The sequence below is a fragment of the Rhopilema esculentum genome, chromosome 8 (assembly GCF_057945365.1).
Source record: "Rhopilema esculentum isolate cy_ngs chromosome 8, ASM5794536v1, whole genome shotgun sequence".
NCBI lineage: Eukaryota > Metazoa > Cnidaria > Scyphozoa > Rhizostomeae > Rhizostomatidae > Rhopilema > Rhopilema esculentum.
The window spans coordinates 6501929-6524570 of record NC_142822.1 but is presented as its reverse complement, the minus strand read 5'-3'; the positions used below and the strand labels follow the sequence as shown (position 1 = coordinate 6524570).

At 34.5% G+C, this 22642-nt stretch overlaps 2 protein-coding genes across 4 annotated transcripts; one reads left to right on the top strand and one right to left on the bottom strand.

The window, feature by feature from the left end:
* Positions 1-49: 49 nt before the first annotated feature.
* Positions 50-3298, top strand: LOC135694645 (uncharacterized). Its single transcript, XM_065213464.2, has 6 exons — positions 50-169; positions 760-901; positions 1341-1562; positions 2118-2208; positions 2685-2795; positions 3011-3298. The coding sequence occupies exons 1-6, from the start codon at positions 131-133 to the stop codon at positions 3090-3092; spliced, it is 687 nt and encodes a 228-aa protein (XP_065069536.2). The 5' UTR covers positions 50-130; the 3' UTR covers positions 3093-3298.
* A 232-nt stretch (positions 3299-3530) lies between these two features.
* LOC135694639 (ferric reductase 1) lies at positions 3531-22288 on the bottom strand. 3 transcript variants are annotated; one of them, XM_065213458.2, is made up of 16 exons: positions 22020-22287; positions 19037-19120; positions 18280-18453; positions 15883-15981; positions 15534-15595; positions 14771-14859; positions 13149-13274; positions 12090-12205; positions 10712-10798; positions 10018-10074; positions 8231-8271; positions 7812-7870; positions 6979-7104; positions 6384-6478; positions 4822-4948; positions 3531-4251 (listed from the first exon to the last, which is right to left on the bottom strand). In XM_065213458.2, exons 1-15 carry the CDS (start codon positions 22200-22202, stop codon positions 4826-4828), a joined length of 1521 nt encoding a protein of 506 aa, XP_065069530.2. In that variant the 5' UTR covers positions 22203-22287; the 3' UTR covers positions 3531-4251; positions 4822-4825. The 3 variants fall into 3 exon arrangements, with proteins under 3 accessions (XP_065069530.2, XP_065069529.2, XP_088965680.1); XM_065213457.2 differs by having other exon boundaries at positions 3531-4254; positions 22020-22286; XM_089109554.1 differs by lacking the exon at positions 3531-4251 and adding an exon at positions 4264-4603 and having other exon boundaries at positions 22020-22288.
* Between the last annotated feature and the right edge of the window lie 354 nt (positions 22289-22642).

Sequence of the window (22642 nt, the reverse complement as noted above, 5' to 3'; positions counted from 1 at the left end):
TTTAGCTTCCTTTTCGCCTCTTTTTCGCAACTTACCTCGCTTTCATAAACGTTCCTAAGAAACTCTGAACAACATCCCACTCAAGATGACGACTTGATCGTGAGCCTTAAAATCGAGAAAAATAATTAGAATGGGGAACTCTGCCTCGCATGCCAACAATTCCAATCAAGTAAGTTTGTACGGTGTCAACTTTTTAGTGCCTTTATGCACTGAAGTTTGTCCGACGAAAGCCCTTGTTTCATCGCCACCCCGGCGCACTACATACTGCAAAGTAAACACAAACACGTACAAAGTGAAGAAAGGAGCAACAATTTTCACGAATACACAAAGCTGCTGTCCACAGCCATGATGCAACTTGAAATACCTCATCTATTGTCTTACAGAAAGTGCCATAGACTTTGAATTTTTTTTTCAATCGCACAATTACAAAACCATGTAATGTAATGAAGTTGTGTTTAAAACCACAACATTTTGTTGCTCTATTCTTACTTTTGTAAGGTCATGCGAAGTTGACATTCCGAGAAAATATTACAGAAGCTCAAGATGCTCTTATCAGAAATCTTCTGAATTTAATTCCTGAAACTAAAGATGAGGATTTCTGTCTGTTCCGTTTCCAACCAATTCTTTCTGATTTAGTATTTCTTCATTTTTCTGCAGCATTCTATCTGTGATTTTGCTTATTTTAAAAAATGAATTTAAAACCGTCTCAATTGAAAATCTAAAACCTTACTTTAATTGGACCATTTCTTTCTGTCACAGGAAGTTTTGATAGATTGTCCTGTGCTAGTTGACCTTGGTCATGGTACAATAAGGCATCGCAAGCCAGATGAAAAGAGTACAGCAAACAGTAAAGTCAAAACTGGCTACTTCTATCATGCAAGACTTGAAGATTTCAGTGAAAGTGTGTAATCATTAAGCCTGTATATTTAAATGACAGCAACTGATAAATTTTCATGAGAACATCATCCAGCATGTTTTTCAGATTTTTCAGCCACTTCATAGTTTTGTGTTTGTGTGATTTATGACCATAGGGTAAATCATAAAAGGCTTGAGTTAATGACATGTCTTATTTACTTCTGTTGCTCTTAGGTCAATTTAAGAAAGTGAACAAAAGTATTGGGAGGTCAGCATTGGAAAGAACAATAACTGATTATAAAAATCCTGGTAGCTCCTAACATATTGAAAGCTTGCTGTTTTTCTTGGATAAAATACAATATTGGTCTTTATTTATATTTGATTTTAGTTGTCTTTAAAAAGCTATTTTAGTTGTTCCCACAATATATCTTTTAATTGCTAAGTGCAATAACAATGCAACAACAATGCAACAATTTTGGTTACAGATGCTGAAATCCCAGAAGATGAAGACTATAAGCTCAAATATGTATTCAAGGGACCTAAAAAGGCTCATAACAGATTGTACTATGTTTATGGAAAAAAATTAGATTCTCAGGATAATGGGATACAGAGGAGTGAATATCGACCAGCTGGCAAAGGGTTCAATTGGCCTGAATCATACAGAAAAGCAAATAATCTGTATTATGAAATCACATTTCCACAACAAGGCATGCATTTTCATTTTCTTTGTCTCAGTTTATGTAGTGAAACTCTAAGTTTTAAGAAGATCATTCAAGACGCTGTTCAAAAGTAGATGTGTTTTTAAGCAGAGGGGAATGAGTTATCCTTTTTGTAACAAATTGTGTCAAAAATTGTTTGGACTTTTTTTCAGAAATTTTAATGTCTATGATTTAATTATGAAAAGTTATAAATCAAGCTTCTTCAACTCAATGGTTATGGCAGGTGTCCAATTAAACAAGTCTCTATATTTCCTGATCAAATCCAATCAACTATTGTTACTAACTATGCATTTTCTTTGAAAATTATAAAATAGCATGGAAGAAAACTTATCAAGTATCATACTGTTTTATGTGTTTCTGCTTTTCCATGTTGCTTTTAAATTTTGCAAAACCAAAAGGCTTAAGTCACCCTTTGGGAAATCACATCATGGGCCCCTTTAATATATACAGACCATCGTTACAATGCTTGAAAGCTTTTAGAATCTTTGTATAAGGGCTTTGAAGTGTCACAAAATCTCATTACTTTTTCTTTGAATGTTTTAGATGACGATTTTGCAGACTTTGATGATGATACTTTGAGTATTTCAACATCAGTTAGCAGTGCTACCCCTCCATCAAAGAAAGACAACATAACGTAAGTAAAGCTTCTGTTACCAATTCATTTGATAAATTAGAATCTTAATAAATGGTTAGTTGAAAAAATTTGCCCTCATTTCATACATTTTCGTCTACTCATAGTAAAGGTGAACAGAGTTTAGAAAGATTACCAAGCATTGTTTTGAAAAGTATGAGGTGGTGAGAAGGATGATACCAACTCCACCTATCTACAATCTGCTTTAAGAACCCTGTTTGTGATGTATTGGCACTGTGATGATGTGATGTAAATTTGCACCTTAAACATAAAATTTTCTTGCAAAATTCTCACAAAATTCAAAATTATCGGGGCAGTAGCCATTGATATGGAATTTCTGTTACTTTTCATGTCATGCAGCCTCTGGAATCAGCGGGCATTTAGAATATTAGATTCAGAGTGTCTATGGAAGTGAAATTTCTTAGTAGTAGTTTCTTTGTGGTTGTGATAACATCAGTTTTTCTTATCATTTTCTGCAGGCTCAAAGTTACATTCAGTGATAGCTGTAGCTCAGTAAAAGAGCGTCTATCATTAAAGCTGCTGTTGCCTTCATTTCGTATCCACCTGTTGTTAAATAAAAATGAGTTGGGGTATGGATAATTTTTTATTTTCTAGCCATATCCATTACTTTCTTTTTTTAGATTCAATCTTTTTATTGTGCAGAACTAAAAATATCCACTCATCACGCATCCAGTTGTTATTAAGCCTAATAAGGAATTGTTGGTTTTTAAGTCATTTGAGATGCTAAATTGAAGCTATATTTTGTAGTAAGAATCTATATTCATTAACCTCATTACTTTTGCAGTGATGATGAACAAGTTGGAGATTTAAGAACTGAGGAGCAAGGTAGTTTTGAAAGATTTCTAATACAACTGAAATTGACATAAACAAATAGGCACTGTAAATTACAAACAGCATTTTGAGGGAGTCTCTTGCAATGTCTACTTTTTTGTAAATATTAAATAATTTTTTAACTTAGTATTAGGGCTCTTAAGATGATGAGCACAACCTTTATCTCATTTGATTGTACATAAGTCATGTTCTTTCTGTAACATGTACATACAAGACTTAAGTGTAAATTTCCTTGATTAAATTCAAGACATTTTTTCTGCTTGCAACTTCTCAACTGAAGATTTGTTTTACTAATTTTATAGAGAAATAATTAATTTTCATCTGATATTGTGTCTTTTATTTATAGCTATTTATAGAGTGCCAATGTAGCTACCTTTAATACTTGTAGCACTTTGCCTAGCAGTCACGCAAGAAAATAAATTATAATTTCATTAACATTAAAAATACAAGATTTGGACGAAAAATAAAATAAATTTACAAAAACAGTCTCATTTGCATACCAGCAATTTATTTTAACTACTAAACAGATGAAATTGCTAGGTGCTAAAATTTGAGATAATCAAGAAAATATGATATATATCTATATATATTATTTACTTATGTAAAACTCATACAAAACAAAATTAAATTGTAAGAACAAATAACTCTGAATGATTAGGTAAATTCCAACACTACACCTGCCAATATCACACAGCACATTTGTAGATCACGAGGTGAGAATCACTGAGAAGTCAGTGAAAGTGCAAGCTAATTGAGGCATATTTTGAAGCGGCCAGCAGCCCTAAATGAAGTTTTCTGATGTCTCTCCCCTTGCAAATAACCACATTCCCAACCATTAATCTGCCCATAACAGGCTCTTTCATGCTTTTAGCATTATGATCACTAAAAAACTAGTTATTTATATTTACAAGTGATAATGGTCTACTCTAAATTTTGAGTTTCATATTTGAGATAAAACTACAAAACAGTTTTTACAAAACTGATTATCATCACATTCAGCAGCTCAGAAAAAAACATTGTTTCAATCTTGCATGTATGTGTAATCTACAACTACACGTCATTTTAAAGCTTAAAGTTTCAAATAATGCTGTTGTTAACAGCATCAAAAATTGGCGTTTTCAGTATTTTATACTGGCACAACAAATTTCAAGGAACAAATGTTTGGGAGAATCTTAAAGATTCCATCTTGTACCTCTGCTAGAAAACAATGAACATAAAAGTTAAATGAACATAAGGCACTCGCATATTGCTAGCAGCAATTTTGTAATTTTCAGAATGTTGATTCTGTAAAATATTTGTTTTATTATTATTAGGTAAACAGTTTATAAGCTTCAAGAAAAATTTTTAAAATGGGAAATTTATAAGAAGACATGGATTTCCTTTGTATGGCATGTTGTTAGTGCATGTAAAGAGTCATATAGAGAATAATTCTATCTATTTCATAACAAATTGTGATAAATGACATGCAATGAGTTAAAGCATTTGCCCAAATGGGTTTTTTAGAATATGCAAATGTTGGGTTTCAGATTTATTCACTGCAGCTGATCTGTAACAGAGCTGGGAATTACAGTATTTTTTGCAAACTGCAATCCTCTAATGTGATATGGAAAAGTGTCATAAGACAATTATCAAATCATTTTGACTAAAGGAGTGAGAAAACCTGGACCTGAACATGGATAATCCATTACCTTTAGCCACTCAAATCTCAATAAGAAATTTTAGAAATTTATTTTTTGTGTAAGTTTGAATAACAGATGAACTTACAGAGTCACACATGCTGTTTCTTTGCATAAACATAACCTTTGTGTCCAATTAAAGATATAAGAACTAATGCAATTCCAAACCCCAAAGCAACCACCATTCCTCCAGAAATTTTGAAGATAAAAAGCTCCTGTGAAAAATGAGTATCACAGTAAATTAAAGCTGATTAAATTAAAACTATAAAATGAGTAATATTTGTAGGATTCAATTACTAGAAACAAAATTGCATTAGCACCACAAAGTAATGGGAAAAACATTGCTCTAAAGTGTTTTCATATAATTTAATATTTAACCTGTGTATATTTAGCCCATTTGAGCTGTTGGTTTATTAGCCTTCTGGGGAGTTAAATATTTGTTCACATTGTATCACAAGTAGAAAAAATGGCAAAATGTGATATGTCTTTCTCATGAGATCGTTAAGTCTTTCACAGGGGCGGTGCCAAGAAATTCAAAGTGGGGGAGGGGGGGCTCGAGTTGATAGAATTATTAGACTAAAGAACCATCTTTTGAAAAACGCACTAAAACGCTTCACGACATTTAAAATGCCTATTATTTTATGTGGCACTCATTACTCTAGCGGTACGTTTGAAGGGGCTGGCGGGAGGTTGGCGGAGGCCTTATGGATATTGGAAAGAAGTGGCTTCCCTGCGAGCGAAGCAAGCAGAAAATTTCACGACCACGCTTTTTAGATTAGCTTAAAATACATTTCAGAAAACTTTTTGCAGGTATTTTCTTGCAATCATTGAAAACATTTTGTTATTTTTAAGGCATGCTCTTATTACGTTAGATTAATACAAGTCTTAAAATTAGATTTATTACTTTATGAGGCCCCATAGGCCTCGGCGTACTCCTTGGAAATTAAGCAAATAAATTTTACTCTTTACTCTTTTTATTTGCTAAAAAATACATTTTTGCACAAAGGGGGGGGGCTGAAGCTCCCAGCTCTCCACCTGGCGCCGCCTATGTTTCATCGGTCGATCTCGAACGGAGAAAGTTCTTGACAAGTTATGGGAAATGTACTGCGCTTCTTTAAGCATTACTGATAATATTATTTAAAAAATTATATTTCATATCCCGTTTTTAGAAGCAATTTGATGGAATGATTATAGCACACTATCCCCAGTATGACGAATGTAGTTGAAAATACTTGCATTTTCATACAAAACTTCGTTTTTTCTGTATTGCGTCGCCTCTCATTCTTTTTAGGACTGCCTTTTACCAAACAACTATTTTCATTTGAATTTATACCTTTCTTATGTTTCTCTTTGAGTTACAGTTCACAAGTGTCAATAGTTGACAATAGAATCAGTAGCACTGACAAATGTCTAAGACAAGCAATCCACTGTCCTGCTGCCAACAGCTTCACCATAACCCTGGCATGGGGAGCTAATAGCGTGCTATCCTTGCTCAGATATTATCTGGCAGTATGCATTTAAATAAGAAAACAGATCACTCCATTTGCTGAAATCCTTGCTTGAACTAGATCATGATCAATCAATGAAAAATTGCAACTATGGAAATACCTGGCAAATTTTACTCGGAATTAAAAAAAATCGACAACAAACCTTTGAGCTCATCATTGCTGAAGATGGCAAATCATCACTTGCGTTACTCCCATCATGCGAATCAAGCTCACTTTCTTGATAGGGAACTTCAGTTACTAAATAGAAGTAACACAACAAATAATTCCATAGATGTACTCATCACACTGCATAGTGAATTAGAGCTTTCCTAATACCAAATTACTACACACCATGGCCAAGTACACAAAATAAAAATCATCCTTATTTCACTCTGGTTTAGCTTGGTGTCCAAATCAGACCTCGTGTAGTTTTTTATTTGAAAGTTACTGTTTACCAGTCTATCATAAAGTGCTTGATGCCGTATAGGCAGAGTTGTACACGCTATTTGGTGTATAAAACATAAAGGACTATCTCTGTTGGGTTTTGCCGCAATGAATAGGCTGCTATTTTCAAATCTGGCTACAAAACAGAGCTAGAGACGGTTCTCTAATCAATCCTTAAGCACCCACAGGCAAGCAACAAAACAGTAGTTTCAGCCCCGTTGTACTTATACATCACCGAAAGTTCCACTGCAAGCCCTGCACTTTCCCACCCATTTGAATAACATGAAACTAACCCACGAGAAGAAACAACATACCTATTCTTGATTTGTAGAACTGGTAGCCTCCAAACCCAACAAAAGCAATCAGAATGATGACCAAATAGAGAATTAACACAGCAAAATCAACCTCCATTGCAGCCAAACCAAGAAAAATTGTCACCACTAGAAAAAATATTCAATTTGGAGTTACATTCTAAGCGTTTTTGTAGTAACCCTATACAAAATTATAGATACTTTTCTAAAAACCTTTGTCAACTGTTACAACCTCGTTGATGCTAAACATATTTTTCTCTAAAAGAATCAAAAATAACGATTTTGCCTTGAAAATGAATGAGAAAATTTTGGCTATTGGATGTCACTATACAAGACCGCTATTGGAGCAGAGCAGACAAGGGTAACTTTTACTCCTGTGTGAAATTTGGGATAGCAATTACACTATGAATCTCTGCTTGCTCGTACTCCTACATTCCACTGTGTTTCTGGCCGGGAAAGCAGTGTGCTTTTGTACTCTTATGCAAATATGGCACTAGATTTATTTTCTTATGATGAAGTTTATCTCAATAAATACTGCATAAAATGGCATAAAACAACCCTGGAAATTGAAAGATAGAGAATAATGTTAAAGTTTATTCATCCAGGTTCCTCTTCAATGGAACGGTTTGGTAAGAAATGAAATCTGAATACGAAAATTATTACCTGTATGACGACAAAAAACATCGTGGTTCTTTAACTTTAATCATCGATAAAATCAATGATAAATTGACATGTTTGAACAAATCAGTGCAACAGACAATCCAGTAACAGAACATAATGACAAATCTAATGAAATAAACGTTTCGACCCTAGCTATGTTAGTTGTGGACACTTACTTGCCAATATGTATGTGACAGCTCCATTTAACCGATGGAAAATATTAAACATATATCTCCTATAGAATTAATAAAATACGTTATTATCAAAAATTTATCAATGATACAAACATGAAAAAGGTTGCTATTTTACAGTATCTTAAAAAAGAGACAAAGTTTGCATGAGAGGACAATACAAATGGGGACAAACATAAATCTAATTATACCAGAAATATCAAAAAACTCTTCACTCTAAAATAAGTCAAAGAAAAAAGGTGATAGATCATGATTATAATAATGACTAAAACTAAGTATCAATAAATTGTTTGTGGGGTTTACTGTAAACTGCAGATGAAAAAAGGATATTTTGATCTGGATTGAAGAAGAGGCGCTATCTAAACTGAGAAAACAAAATGTATAAAAGCAAAAAACCTGCTCACCTTGAGGAGTTGACTGCAGGCCTCAGCATTCCTGCCGCTGTCTAAAATTTACAGAAATGAGAAAAATAGCCTTGAAAAATGAGCATGTTTATATTGTAGAAAGCAAATATTAACAGGCATGAACATCAATGCTAAAATAAAATTTAGGTGAACCACTGAGTTTTCTCATATAATGGTTCCCTCCCTTCTCCCTAAACAGGATACCACTAGCATCAAGATCACCTTACAAAGCATCGTATAACGGACGATGACTAAATTAAAGGTCAAAACTTTTTTCCTTGTGAAAAAGATATATTCCTCCAAGCGAGGAGAAAACCACAAGTAAATTTTCCATGGCAATATAGGCATCAATTACAATTGTTTCACGTCAATCGAGAATCCAAAGGATTTTCCATAGCTTCCATAATCTATCCACTTTCTAAATACATAATATAAACAATTCGAACTACCCCATACATAGTATAAACAATTCGAACATAAAGCAGGTACTTAAATGCCAGTTGCCAAGTTTTATGGGTTTCAGTGCACAGCAGTAGGCAGTTGCGTATCGCCATCTGCCATTGCAACCTGGAACGCAATGGACTTGATAGAGAATGGGGAAATCTGCCCATGCCAGATAAGAGGTGGAAAGCCTTGATGAACATTGCATTGAAGATATACTTGAGATCTCTGGTATATATATATAGATAAAGACAAAGGAATAAACACCGTCCAGGCAAATCTCTGACTAAGATATACAAAGTCATTTTTCTCAAGGAACTAAATCGAGAATGGTGTTAGATTGATCTTTGATGGGAATTTTACATACCGTTTGATATCATTATTCAGGTTTAGTGATAGCTATAATCATCATCGAAATCAATGCACTGACAGCATGCAGAAGAATGAACAACAAAACACGTTGTTACAAGAATATGGCTATGCAACCTCAAAACATATCCTCAAAACAGAGACTGATGTATCAAAAACTTGGTTTGAAAGGACAGAATCGGCACGACACACTTGGATGATACCACTTGCAGAGATAAAGGAACGAAACTGTGAATGTGCAAAGTCCAGACAAAACTTGATTATAAGATCTCTTGAACTCTTCAACTATTTGAGATGTTAGCGACCGCCGATTGGTCAACAAAAAAGAAACTAATCAAATGCGCCAGTCACAAAACCCTTCGAATTCGATCCGCATCATATTTCAAATTTTGAGCGAGCCGACTTCAACGCGGCTGACAGCAACGTTCAGAATTATTGTTAAAAGTTCTCTATTGGACTCTTTAGCTACGTAAGAGGTTAAGAAGTGAGCCAGGTAAGGTGGTCCAAAACAAGACACCAATCAAACGCTCACGGAAATTTCTTCCTCTCGTGGAAATTTCGATCGACACCTAAATATAAATTTCTTCCTACCTTCAGTCATACCCGACGTTTACACTCTGAGAAGTGTCAGAAGAATTTTACTAAAGTATATGATGTTTTCCGTCTATCATCAATTGTTAAACAGGTTGAGGAAGATTCAGGAAAGCAGAGCTACAGTTTGAAAATTGAATGCAGAAACGATGATCGGTCCCGGTAATTAGTTGATATCTGAAGATCAGGTAAATCTGTGGATTCTTACAGAGAGTCGTTATAACTGAATTCGAACAATGACAAGTTTGTGAAACTAGAATCAGATGACAAACAGAACTGGATGAAACCAGAAATTATATGACTAAAAAAGAAAGAAGAGGAAAAAGGAGATTAAAAAGCATAAAAATATAGACATGTTAGAAACAAAGCCCATTGAACAGACGTACCTGTAAAACGACCAAAATTATGGTGATAATGCCAAGAATTGGATGAGCATCCATTTCCTAAAAAAAGTTATACAAAAAACTGTGATAGGAAATGGTTTCTATTTAAATCGCAAATGATCAGATGTTTGATGCAATAAACCATTGAACCTCTCCTATTTATAAAAAAAAATAAACGTAATGTCCTTTGCACTGAAGAGAGGCCTATGCTACGATGTATGCCGTTTATCAGGTATTCTTCTGCCAAAACGGAGGATCTGAATGCTGTTATAAGCAAAAAACATTTTTGCACATTTCGAGCAAAAAGATTAGAAAGTGACAAACGAAACGCAAATCCAGGCATTTCACTTGGTCTTAGCTGTAATTGACTCTTCAAAATCAAGGATACAGAATGATATTTAGATAAATAACGTAATGACAACCACCAATAAAGTTATATATTCACCAAAGAAAAAAAAACCATGAAATGATACTTGAGTCTTTCAAAAAAATCTCAGGAATACAGAAAAAAGGCATCCCCCAAGCAATGCAATACATTAATCTATTCAGGATAAAACAGACTGGAAGTTAAGGTACAGGCTGAAAAACCCGAAAATTTAGGGCAATAATTAAGGTTTTTCTTGTCATCTTGTTAGATATTTTAATATTCCTCAGAAATATTTGGGTCCTTAAAAGAATCTAATTCATCTCTACTTACGGTGTTCCATCCTCTCGCCTCGACCAGAATTATGATAAATGCAATTATGACCAACACTGTGCTGCAGAACATGGCGATTCTATGGAACTGGAAAGAATTTAAACCCGCCTTGATTTGAGAACCATTTGAATTAGCTTTGAATAATTAGATAAGTGAATAGATAATTAGTTACTAGCATAAAGTATTCAATAGTTTCATCAATTTATCATTAACAGGATTTCAAATATTTCTGACCTCGGCCTATAAAAAATGCTTCTACCCTGAAGCATATGAATATATAAATTTGTCTTGAAACTCGGCAAAGCTTTCAAGAAACATAATTAAAAATGTAACATAAATCTACAATTCCGAATATAATAGCCGAGACAAAGTGCAATTTTTGAAATTTTATTCTCTACGTTGCTCCCTTAAAATTGCCTCTACGTTGCCCTACTCTTTCCCCCCAAGTCAATATTAGTTTTACAATTTATGGCTCAAAAACATGCAATATTGAATCAGGGGAGGAGGGAGTTATTTAAAAGGAATGGGAAAACATAAAAAATTCTTGTAGAAAAATCTCAACAATTTTTGTCCGGGATTGTTGCTAAAAAGCTTTCAGCGTCTTAAAGTTTTGTTTTGTCAAAACTTCAATGTATTCGTACTGCTGCTAGGGCAAATCCAAACTGCAAAGGAAATAATAGAGGGCTTTCGCAGTTTAGATTTGCCCTTGCAGTAGTATAAATGTATTGCAGATTTAACAAAAATAGGTTTGGGGAAAGAGTAGCAACAACTAAAAGGAAAACTTCCATAGCCAAGTAAAGACGATAAGACTGTATCACTGCGCTCAAAAAAGTTCATATCGATTGATTACCAAAAAAACTCATTGTCTTTGACTTTGCATATCAAATCATTATTGTTTAACAGTCCTATATACTGAATCAACAAAGCGGTGTTTTCGTACATAATAACCTATTGGCTTTCAAATTCTTGAAAAATAATAAATCGGCAACATTAAATTCATAGCATACAAGTTTTAAATTCAAATTCTTTCTTTTGACGCCCTTGCAGCAAGAGCTTGTCCTTTTTTCAGTGAATCGAGGTTTTATAATAGGGCTTACCTTGAAAATTTTGCAGCTAGAAGCAAAACTATGATACGACACCCCATTTCAAAGGGTTCGGCCTTGATTTCACTTATAAACGTCAAATCAGAATGGTTTTGATGTTTCTATGAAATCAAAATGCCTACTGATAGTAAAATTTTAAACCCGATAATTTATTCCAGTTTCTCGCGGGAAAATAAAATGGGTTGCATCTGCCCCAGGGCTACTAGCACCTCTTAACGCAATCAAACTAAAATATGAATAATAAAGGGAATAATCTTTGGTTCTTTTTAAATTACCTGAAACCACCAATTCATTCCGCAGACCTTCTTTCCCTGCAAAGAACCTCTCATATACCGAGCAAAAAAGATTCCAGAAAAAGCAAATCCAATCCAAGCTAGCACCATTAAGGAACCTTAAAAGATAAAAAACAAAGTAAAATGGCATGGATTACATACACCCTGAAGGTTAAAACGTCCGTAAATGTGCGAGAAAAGGGCAATTCATGGTTGCTGTTAACGTTAGATTTCCACTAAAACAAAAGAAGTTCTGGGAAGTTTCAGATAAACAATAGGATTTCTACGAAAGATGTACGAGGTTTCTATGGACAGTAGATTCTGTTGTTCAGGTACTACTGGATGGGTCCATAGGGCTGTCAAAAATCTATACTATATAGTTCTGACTGTGATACTCTCTCTATTGGGATACCTTTTAGTCAAGTATGTTTTGCACAGCTCGAATAGATCAAAATGAATGTGCACATGCTTTTATATAGAAAGATTAATATCCTGAAGCTGCAAAAAGCATTGTATAAATCACTGAAACCAAGCGTAAAAAGGCAATAACGTTGATTTTAATCACATGACCCGGAATTTAGTCCCAAAACATATGTCATAAAGATATATTAAGATATTTGGAAATAAAATAACTTCATTTTAAAAATCTTTTTAGGCAAATTCTAATTTTTTACTTTAAAAATCTTTTTAAAGTTGCCCTGACAGTGTTATGCAAACACGCGCAGAAGGTTATTCTGGTGTTTTAAAGAAGTATTGTTTGAAATTTGAATATTAAAGATAAAGTGCTTTGATGGCATTTGAAACAAAATCCTTTTTGCTTTCAATGTTGCTAAGACAAATACAACTTCTTTTCAATCTGCATTTTATGCAACCCTGAAACAGAGACAACCCTCCTAAAATCAATAAATTTTGAACTTAGATTATCTCAAAATCGTGTATAAAAAGTCAGCAAAAATTCACGGGACTAATAAAGGCAATTTCTTCAGTCTTTGAAATCCCTCAATTTTTCAATAAAAGTGCTAACAATTCTTTACGAGGATTGGAGATAATGTCAATACAAACCATGAGCAGCGATAAGGCCCCATCCAAATGTCGAAACACGAAAACTGTGTTTCTCCGTCACAATTACTTTTGAAGAAGTCCAAAAATAGTCGCCTGTACCATGTTCCTTAGCATGGATCTTAGATCCTAAGTATCAAAAAACATTTCAGAAATAATATAATTTATAATTCCGAATGTTTAAAAGGACAAGTACTTCACAAGGTTTGATCTGCACAAAGAAAGATGATTAAAAACATAAATCTACTACAACTGCAGATCTCTAAAGCAGTTTTAAGTATAAGAATGTTGAAAATTTATACATAAACTTTAAAATAGCATGGAAAAGCGGAAAAATACCATACTAAAGTACTTTTCGTCCGATAGTTTTTCTTTTATTCTCATAAAATTTTACAAAACAAATGAACTACAAGACGATGCCTAAGGAAGCATGGAAATACATAGCAACCCTGTGACCATTACATTAAACATATCAATTTAAAACAAGAATTGCATTAAATATTACCAATTACATACAACAGATTACACATGACCAATAACACTTATCGAGTTAAACAAAAAAAATACATTGACAAAACAAATGTCATTCATTTGTCAGACATTCGACATTTGTCAAGGTATAAGCGTCGGATAATGTCCGAAGGTAAAAACAGGAAAATTACTCTGACGCTCATACTATGATTCATTTGTACGTTTGAAGCTGACGAGTGTCGGACGAGTAGGACTTAAGCATGATATTTTTCCGCTCTTCTGTACTATTTTCAAATTTTGCGGTACCCCCCGGCCGGTTCACTCTCGATGTCAAGTGTTAGCACAAATGTCTTGAATATCTCTGAGAAAGGGGTTCAATTTAGTCATATATCTAGGACATAAAAAATAGAATAAAGGATGGATGATACGGAAATCTTAATATAGCTTCTAATTTTTCTTTGTTTGGCCTTATTGCAACTATTTGATTTCAGGAAAAAAGGTATAAATTTTTTTTTGGTTCAAAGAAAAGAGGAATCAAATTGGAATCAAATATAAATAATAAGGGTCAGTTTTCTAGACCCTCAGACACGGGTGCTTACACTTGATAGTGTGAGATGACACACCGGGCGGTACCAAAGGCCTATTTGATTGTTCATAATCTTCATAAAAATAGGCACATTTCCGGAACAAGAGTTAAAGTCCTATCAAACGGCTTAAAGAAAGAAAAAATAGAAAATTTATATTAAAAAAAGTTCAAATGATGCCATGGTTAATCAGAACAAAAACAATTTTTCAGCAAATGACAAATGGATGCTTTTATTGACTTGTTTTCGATCTGAATTGACTGAAGTGCTATTCTGAAGTCAGAAAATTACTCAAATTCTTAAACAGTTAATTCTCAAAAGCCTTTATCATCTCACAACAACTTAACTACAGCATTATTCAAACATAAATCGGTAAACAGTGATCTTTCTTGCTTTAGTTTTCAGCAACGCATTTGTTTCAATATGATAAATAAATTTATCATATCGATTTATGATTTTTTATTAATTTTTTTCATCAGGATTCTACTTATTTTTTATTTTTTATCCCAAAAAGTTAATTTAATATATATATATGTGAGAATTTTAATATGAGATTTGTTGACATCATACCTTTCATTTTTGTTTCCCCCCAAGATGCAATGATATACCAAGGTTTTGTCAGATCAGGAAGAGACGCCCCTTGTAAAGGCGTTTTAAACCTGCAACGTAAAAAAATGATTAGTTTGAAAATCTTTAAAGTGAACAGCAATACAGAACAGTACGACATGTCAGACCAGAGACACCATTCGCCATTATGCACGTTATCCGTCTAATGGGAATCTATGATCAAAAGCCCTGAAAATGTCGACAAAAACTTTCTTTATTCACGTTGAACAAGGTCTGAGTTAAACGACGCCAGATTGTGAGCACTCCGGATTGATTTTTACTTCGGATAGTTGCTTCAGTTACACGACGCTGGGACAAACGTTTCGCTTCACCCCGGAATGATTTTGAAACGCTCAATCCAGAGCGATGTTCACTCCGGTACCTCCCTCCTATGACATAAAAGCTTGTCCTTTCGGTTGCACCACAGTTTCCCCAAACTGAGCAACAGTATCTAAAATGGGGCTCGGAAATGCCAGTACATATTGTCTTCAGAATGTCCTGTGTTAAAAATTTTTTGGCATGTTTTAGAAAGCCAATTGCTCTACTGATTTTTGTTGACAGTACCTTGATGTGACCTTTCCAGTTAAGGTAGAAGCTAATTTGAAGGTAGAAGCAAAATCAAACACCATTATCATTATGACCTTATTTATTGGCTGCAAGGCCAGTAAAAATATGAAAAGCCAAAACAACCAAAACGACTTTCAGATTGAAATAGCAAAATACTCACCGACAAATGAGCCATCCATTAACATTTGATGTAACAGTTGGATATGGTTTGATTTGTCCGGCCTAGAGAAACGAGTTAAATTGTCAAGAAATACAATCAACTTACAATTGAATATCCTGTGGAATAGATTTAGAGAAAATGCTTTTTTGTGATGAATAAAAAATTTTCCATCTACCCTGTCTTTCTTGCTGTTGAAGCAAATGGAGGTTCCAGGTCACGCAGATAATTTGGCAACTACATACTATATAAATGCACTGTAATAGAACAGCCATGACAAATTAGTGACTGGCAAATCAATAAATCGTTGGTAAACAATAATTAATTTGTATAATTTTACAATTGCTCTTACCAGCTCCTTCATATTGAAATCGGTTCCTTCATTTTCAAATGACTTTAAAATTGGCTCTTTTGACTGTCTTTTCATGCAGATTTGTCCTACTGTCCCTCCCTTGAATGAGATGAAATTAAAGAACTGAAAGCATTCAAAGCGTATCAGTGCATCATAGGATGACTATTTTAACCGAGGGGCAAATCAATTCTGAAAATGTTGTACGAGATTAATAATCAGTAGTGATTAATTTGTGATTAATTCATTTTTTGTGCGATTAATTTGATTTTTTAGGGATTAAAGTGATTAATTAGTGATTTATTTGTGATGATCTTGAAAATAGTCAAAGATTTTTCAAGTGCTCTTGAATAAGCTCCTGTGAAAAAAAACTCAGTTTGAACAGACAAACGAAACGAAAAACGAAAAAATCAACTCAGTTTGCATAAAAAAACGAAACGAAAAACGAAAAAATCAACTCAGTTTGCATAAAAAAACGAAAAAATTTGCCACACCTCACACTAAACAACAATATTTCATTAGCGAATGACAACCTATCCTGCCACTTTGGCGGAGATTTTTGCAACGTGCTACATGGAATTGAAAAAGAAAAATTTGGAGTATCCTAAACAACCGTTTCGTCGATGGGAGCGATCGAGACGTTCTTCATCACTTTGGGAAACCGCGGAGAATCAGATTGCAAAAACTCCAATGTTTTTGAGGGAATCTTTAGACAGGTTTACGTAGTTATTCGAAAATTTCTCTGCTTTTTGTTTCCTGTCAAATATGAAAATTGGACTAAGAATTTACTGCAATCCACTCACTGAAATTCTTGCTTGAGAATATGGACTTTCCATTGTCATAGACATGGTTTGGCTTTGTAGCTCTGACCCTTAGTAAACGATCAGTCGACAATTGTGTGCTTTCTTGGACCAGATACAGTGCTGTAGTTTTACGTATATGAACGCCATTGTATGACACAACTTTGCCTTTCCAAGGGAACTTGACAGTGAATACTCTTTCCCTTTGAGAATCTCTGGACCAATTCCTTGCGCTTCTAAATCATTCGCATGTTCGTATGTTGGAAAACCACTCTGTGCGCTCGCATTTTGCGCAATTTAATCTGTGATAAATCTTCCTTTACTGCTATAATTTTATCATTGGACAACGTTGCTATCTTAGACCCTTCCAGTTCTACATTCTCCCCTGGCCGATTTTCAGAAAAATCCATTTCATCATCAACTTCGCCATCATTTTCTATCCCATGTTGAATGGCCTCTTTAACACGTTTCAACGCAAGAAAATATTTATCATCATATGAATCAAAATGAATGTTGCAGGATTCGGCAAAATCTATTGCATTTCACTTTGCGGCAAAAATATTCTCAGTAATATCTTCAATCGTTAGAGTAGACAACGTATATGAGCTTTCTTCGTTAACCTGTGGATTCTGTTTAAAATTCCTTGCATTGTAAAATTGACAATTGTTGCGAGGTTGGAGTCATTGCACAAAGGATTCTAAATAACTGCTCACAGCCTTGAAAGCCACAGCACCAGATTCTAAGTGCATCTGGGGGAAATACCCCCGTAGCAATTATAAACTAAGTTCAACGGCATGTGAACGTTTACTTTAGTGCACATATAAGCGTTGTTGCTGATAAAGAAGGCATTATCTTGGCATTGATTGTACAAACACCTCCAAGCACATCATCAATACTTTTGCTCCTCTATCACTATTTGTGTCTTCTTGACCAAGTGCCAAATGGCTCGGACTGATGATGACGCAATCACAGCTCAGCGATCAACGAAATACGAGTGAAAATGGTTGTCGGTCAGAATCCAGTTGCACTCACATATGATATCTTCTCTTTCTCCCCCTCCCCCTCCCCTGATGAAAACAAAACAAATCTTTGGTGATTTAAAGATTTGTTGAAAGCTTCAAATGTTTGTGGTTAATTTGACTGATGGAATTTCTTGCGATCAATATGATTTATGTTGCGATTAATGTGATTTTTGTCATCAATGTGATTAATTGGTGATTAATGTGATTAATTTATTATTAGATTGTGATTAATTTTGAAAGTGCACATGAATTTAAGCATTGATTTGCCCCTCGATTTTACCCTTGTCATCTAATCAGTAAAAATTAATCTAGTCATCTTTTTTGAAGAAAAAAAACAAATTTAAGATAGGCAAGACCAATGAACAGGGGAGTGAGGTTAAGGCAGTTATCATGAACATTGCACAACTACTTAGCAAAACAGGAAAGTCAGCAGCTCTGAAAATTTTATTGGGGTCAATAAATAAAAACAATGTTTTTATAAGTTATAATGCATCAAGCTGAAACCAAATCCATATCATTAGCATTAGTGATCAAACTGAATTGGTGATCAAAATAAGAAAGGTATTGGAAATACCAACCATCATTCTAGGACTCATGTTGTAGCCAAATGCAACCCAGTCACTTGATTTGACTGACATCATTATATTAATGAATTTTGACTGATTTTCATGGAAAAATTCCAAAACAACTTTGCAATTCAGTGAAGAACAATTAGGAGGCCAAACAAGGCAGCCTGTAACACTTCCACATGCCTGAATAAAGACAGAATAAGATCTTGTTATCCTCTACTAGAAATTATTAATTTTACTGTTCACAAAGAAAATAATAAAAATAAAATATAAAAATGCTTCACCTTCAAAGGGTTGTATTCAAAGAACTGGATGAATTCTCAAAGATTGCAAAAGGGCCATATCATATTTCATTATTATTTAAAAAAGAGGGAACTTCTAGAAGAGTGTGACACTGAAATGTATGAAAAGGGGGACACTTCTGGAATATAAAATGATGTGGGATTAAAAGATCTTTTTCAAGTGCTTTTCCCCAACCTTACATTGGAAGGAGCCCCTGCTAATTTGAACAATTTATCTAAGACTTATTTCATTTATTCCCAGATTTTTTATAGTAAATTGCCCCTCTGACTGATACATAGGGTGCCTTGAAAAAGACCATATTTGGTAATTAAAAGATGTAGGGTAAATTTTCAAGTTAAGTAAACAGAAACAATTTTATAGGAGCCAAAGAACCAGGAATAAAAACTTAAGCTTTTTGAGGAAAATGCTTTTTAGAAGAACCATAAAAAGTTTAAAAATATAGGTATATAACAAACTTGCATACTGGTGTAGCGGAATCAGAGTTCTTTATTCCTTCAACTTTGATGATAACCAAAGTTAATATGAAAAATCTCACAATGTGGTTTATCTAAAATAAAATAATCAACATATATTGACCCAGCAAAAACATCTTGAATGGAATCAATTCTGCACTTATTATTATAATAATGTAAAGTAAACAAATCTCTGCATTTCTGGCTTAAATGAGACTAAAAGAAGTATCTAATTGTGTCAGACTAAAAGCTTTAGTTTACTCAAATGTTTGCTTTTCTCAAAGCCATTTTCAAGTATCCAATTACAAGCCTACTACCTGTAGATGAAATTGTCAATAATCAATCGGTACACTCTCCTTATTTTACTTCCAATTAAAATTTACAATTATAAATTCAACAGTTGCACTTTTTACAAAAATATAAATGCACAAGGATGGTATACTGGGATGCATTACACAGACTGCTTGGTGGGATTACACAAGTGATTAAAATGATCTCCCTATGAATAATCTTAAGGCAAAATACCATTTGTAAAAAGGCCAGTATGGATTCCACGGCAGCTGCATTCCCAAGAAATTTTTGCAAAATTACGTGTGTTCACTTGCACACCTGAATATGGGGTTGTTTGGGCGTGGTTTTGGGTGTGGCTCAAAATAAAAAGTGTTTTACAAATATGGCAAAATGACTTTAATTCTAAAATTGTTAGCAACTTGCATTGTCAAAAGTGCTCAATCCTTTCGCAGGCCTGGCTGTTTGTATTTTTATAGGTGAGCTGTGAATTGCTCCCCTCATTTGCTGTGGTGAGCTAAATCAGTAACACATAGAATGTACTTTAAAGACAATCAACAGATGACTCAATAAGCCCCTTTAGTATCTGTCGGTTGCCTTTAATAGCCTCAGTCAGGAGTATGCTGGTTTACATTTGCATTTGCTTTAACTGTGACTTAGGCACCCCTTTTACTTGAAGTATTTAAAAGAACAGACTCTTTCAGTTTCATGTAAAGCTGGCACAACACATAAACAACAATTCTCTTGCAAAACAATCTTTTTGTTGCACAAAATTTGAAAATGGCTTTGAAAAACTGGGTTTTTCAGTATATGCTGCTGGATAGTGGAATTCCATGTTTTGGTTGCCGTTTTTGATCAGCTAGACAGAGTACCTTGTTCTCTTTGAGAAATAGTTTTGTTTTTATTGCTGGAAGGGACCTGCTGTCTTATCACATCCCCAATCTACAATTCCTACATCCCCAATTTCTTTGACGTTCCTTCCAAAAATATGCCTGTTATCATTACAAACGGACCTTTCAGTTGACTATCCTTTTCCAGATCGGAGTTTATGCCTATCATAACAAAGATCGCCCAACAAGCAAAAAGTTAATTGCAAAAATTGCATTGACAGAAGAAATTGCTGTTACAAAAATAAACCAATTAACCCTTGTACGTTTTCAGGGTTCTCTGAATAGGAAAAAGGCAAATGAATAGAAATTTTAGGGGAGCGATTCTCCCTTCATGTTCTGTTTAGGAGAGCAATTTATAGCTCGCCTCAGGTTGCAAGGGAAGTGTGGAGGCAAGCCCGAGCTATTGCTCGCCTCAAACGGCCAGGCCTGCTTTTGAAATATTGGCTGCTAAAAGTTTCAGACCTGTTTTCACTCTCCTGTTTAAAAATGAAAACATGACTTCATTAATGAAAATTTGTGAGCTTTCATAGTAGGGTCAAAACTGTGCCAGATGGCAGAGCAAATTGTTTAGGTTCCAGTGCTATCGTAAGCAGAAGGGCAAGCCACCAAGTTTGCCACGCTTCCAAAAATGCAAGGAGCAGGGTAAACGGGTCACTCTGGCCCTGTGGAAAACTAAAAATTTTTCTATAACTTTTTTAAGCTACACATCAGAATACTTTGCAGTCATTCTCTTTCAATTGTTTAAAACGTTCTATTATTTTATTAACCTGAGTTCCAGACAAAAAACTAAAAGTATTGGGTCAAATGTGCACTTTTATCACAAATGCACTCTTGCACCAGATTGCAAAATTTGGGTATGTGCGGGGAACGCATCCCCTGCGCAATAATTTTTTGCTCAAATCTTGTCCGCGCATTTTTGCAAATTAGATTAATCCAAGCAGTTGGAACATGGACTTTCGTGTGAATTCCGCGCATAGCCTAATCTTGAGCTCTAAAAGTGTTATTCAAATATGAAATATCACAGCTTTTAACCTGTCATTTTGCAACATGATTTGTTCCCGCGAAAGCGACAGAAAATAATTCCCTGTGCACAAAAAATACTTTGCAGTCTGGCTCTTGCACTCCCAGCTAATAGCTTGTGCACTCCCGAGATCTTGTCAAAAACTGACATGAAATCCAGACCGGTAAAAAGGTACCCATTCAGCCACCATCAGACGTCAGAAAACAGTTAAATTTTTTAACAACTTTTTGGAAATTTTGAAAGAATAATCCCCTTTTTAACATTGACTGCTCTCTTCTCTATTAGCCTAGCTACTGAGAGAGCCTCAATAAGGACAAGGAATTCCCCTGTACATAAAAATCAATTTTTTCATAATTTCATAATTTTCTTCAAGGTATTTGTCTTGCAATAGTTAATTAGTTCCGTATGTTATATTTAATTGCAGTTAACTTTTGCCCCTTTGCATCGTATGTAGTGGAATTCTAAAATTGTAAAAAACTGACACTTACTATGGAAAGTGGGGGGGGGGCATTATATTGAAAATGTACAGTTCTAAACATAAGGTAACTCAATAATTTTCATTGGGAAAAATCTTATTATCATCATACAATGAGATCTGAAATTTGTGAAGTTTTTTATTTTCATAAATTCGCACTATACTAGGGTATAAATTTTCTTTGTGTGGGACGTCAGGTTTGATTTTTATAGCCGCTAGTACTACGTCCGTCATTCATCATCCACCATCAGCAAACAACATTTGAAAACATCAAACCGTCTTTCCTGGACAAATTGCCATACTTAATGGTTTTGCCTTACCATTTCTGGAGATAAATCTGTGAACTTGATTCTCTTTTTCCCTAACCTTCTGGTCCACAACTGCATCCTTTTTTGGTTGTCATTCGAATGGCACTTACCCTTTCGCCGATGGTATTGTTGTTGCTGTTCCCACTGCTTCGTCACAGTTGTTGTTGCCAACCAGGAACCAAGTCCATGAACCATTCTAACGTCATCAGAAGAAAACCAAAAAAAGTTAGAGGTCGAATGTTGATCCACTGGTAATCGAGTCTATAGCCAGAGGCGTAGCCAAAGGGGTTACATCCCCTCAACCTCGGACTTGTCTGCAAATTTCTAGATTCTAAGTTTATAATCTACCCTCTTTTTATGTACGAAGAATGAGTACATATTTATAAGAACCAGTAAATTGAAGTTCAGGCTGGCTGTTCTTAATTTTTTCTAAAATCTGGATTGTTCATGATTTGTTCTTAAATCATTAGGGTGTAAACAATGTAATTGCTAGCTCTATCGCGCACGAGGGAAGTGTTCTGGCCGCATTTGCCAACAAAGTGAGTCAGTCATCCTTTATTTCTCGACACGACAAGTTTTAATTCAAAAAACTTCTCGTTTTCGAAGAAAATTACGTTTAACAGTAGCTCAGCCTC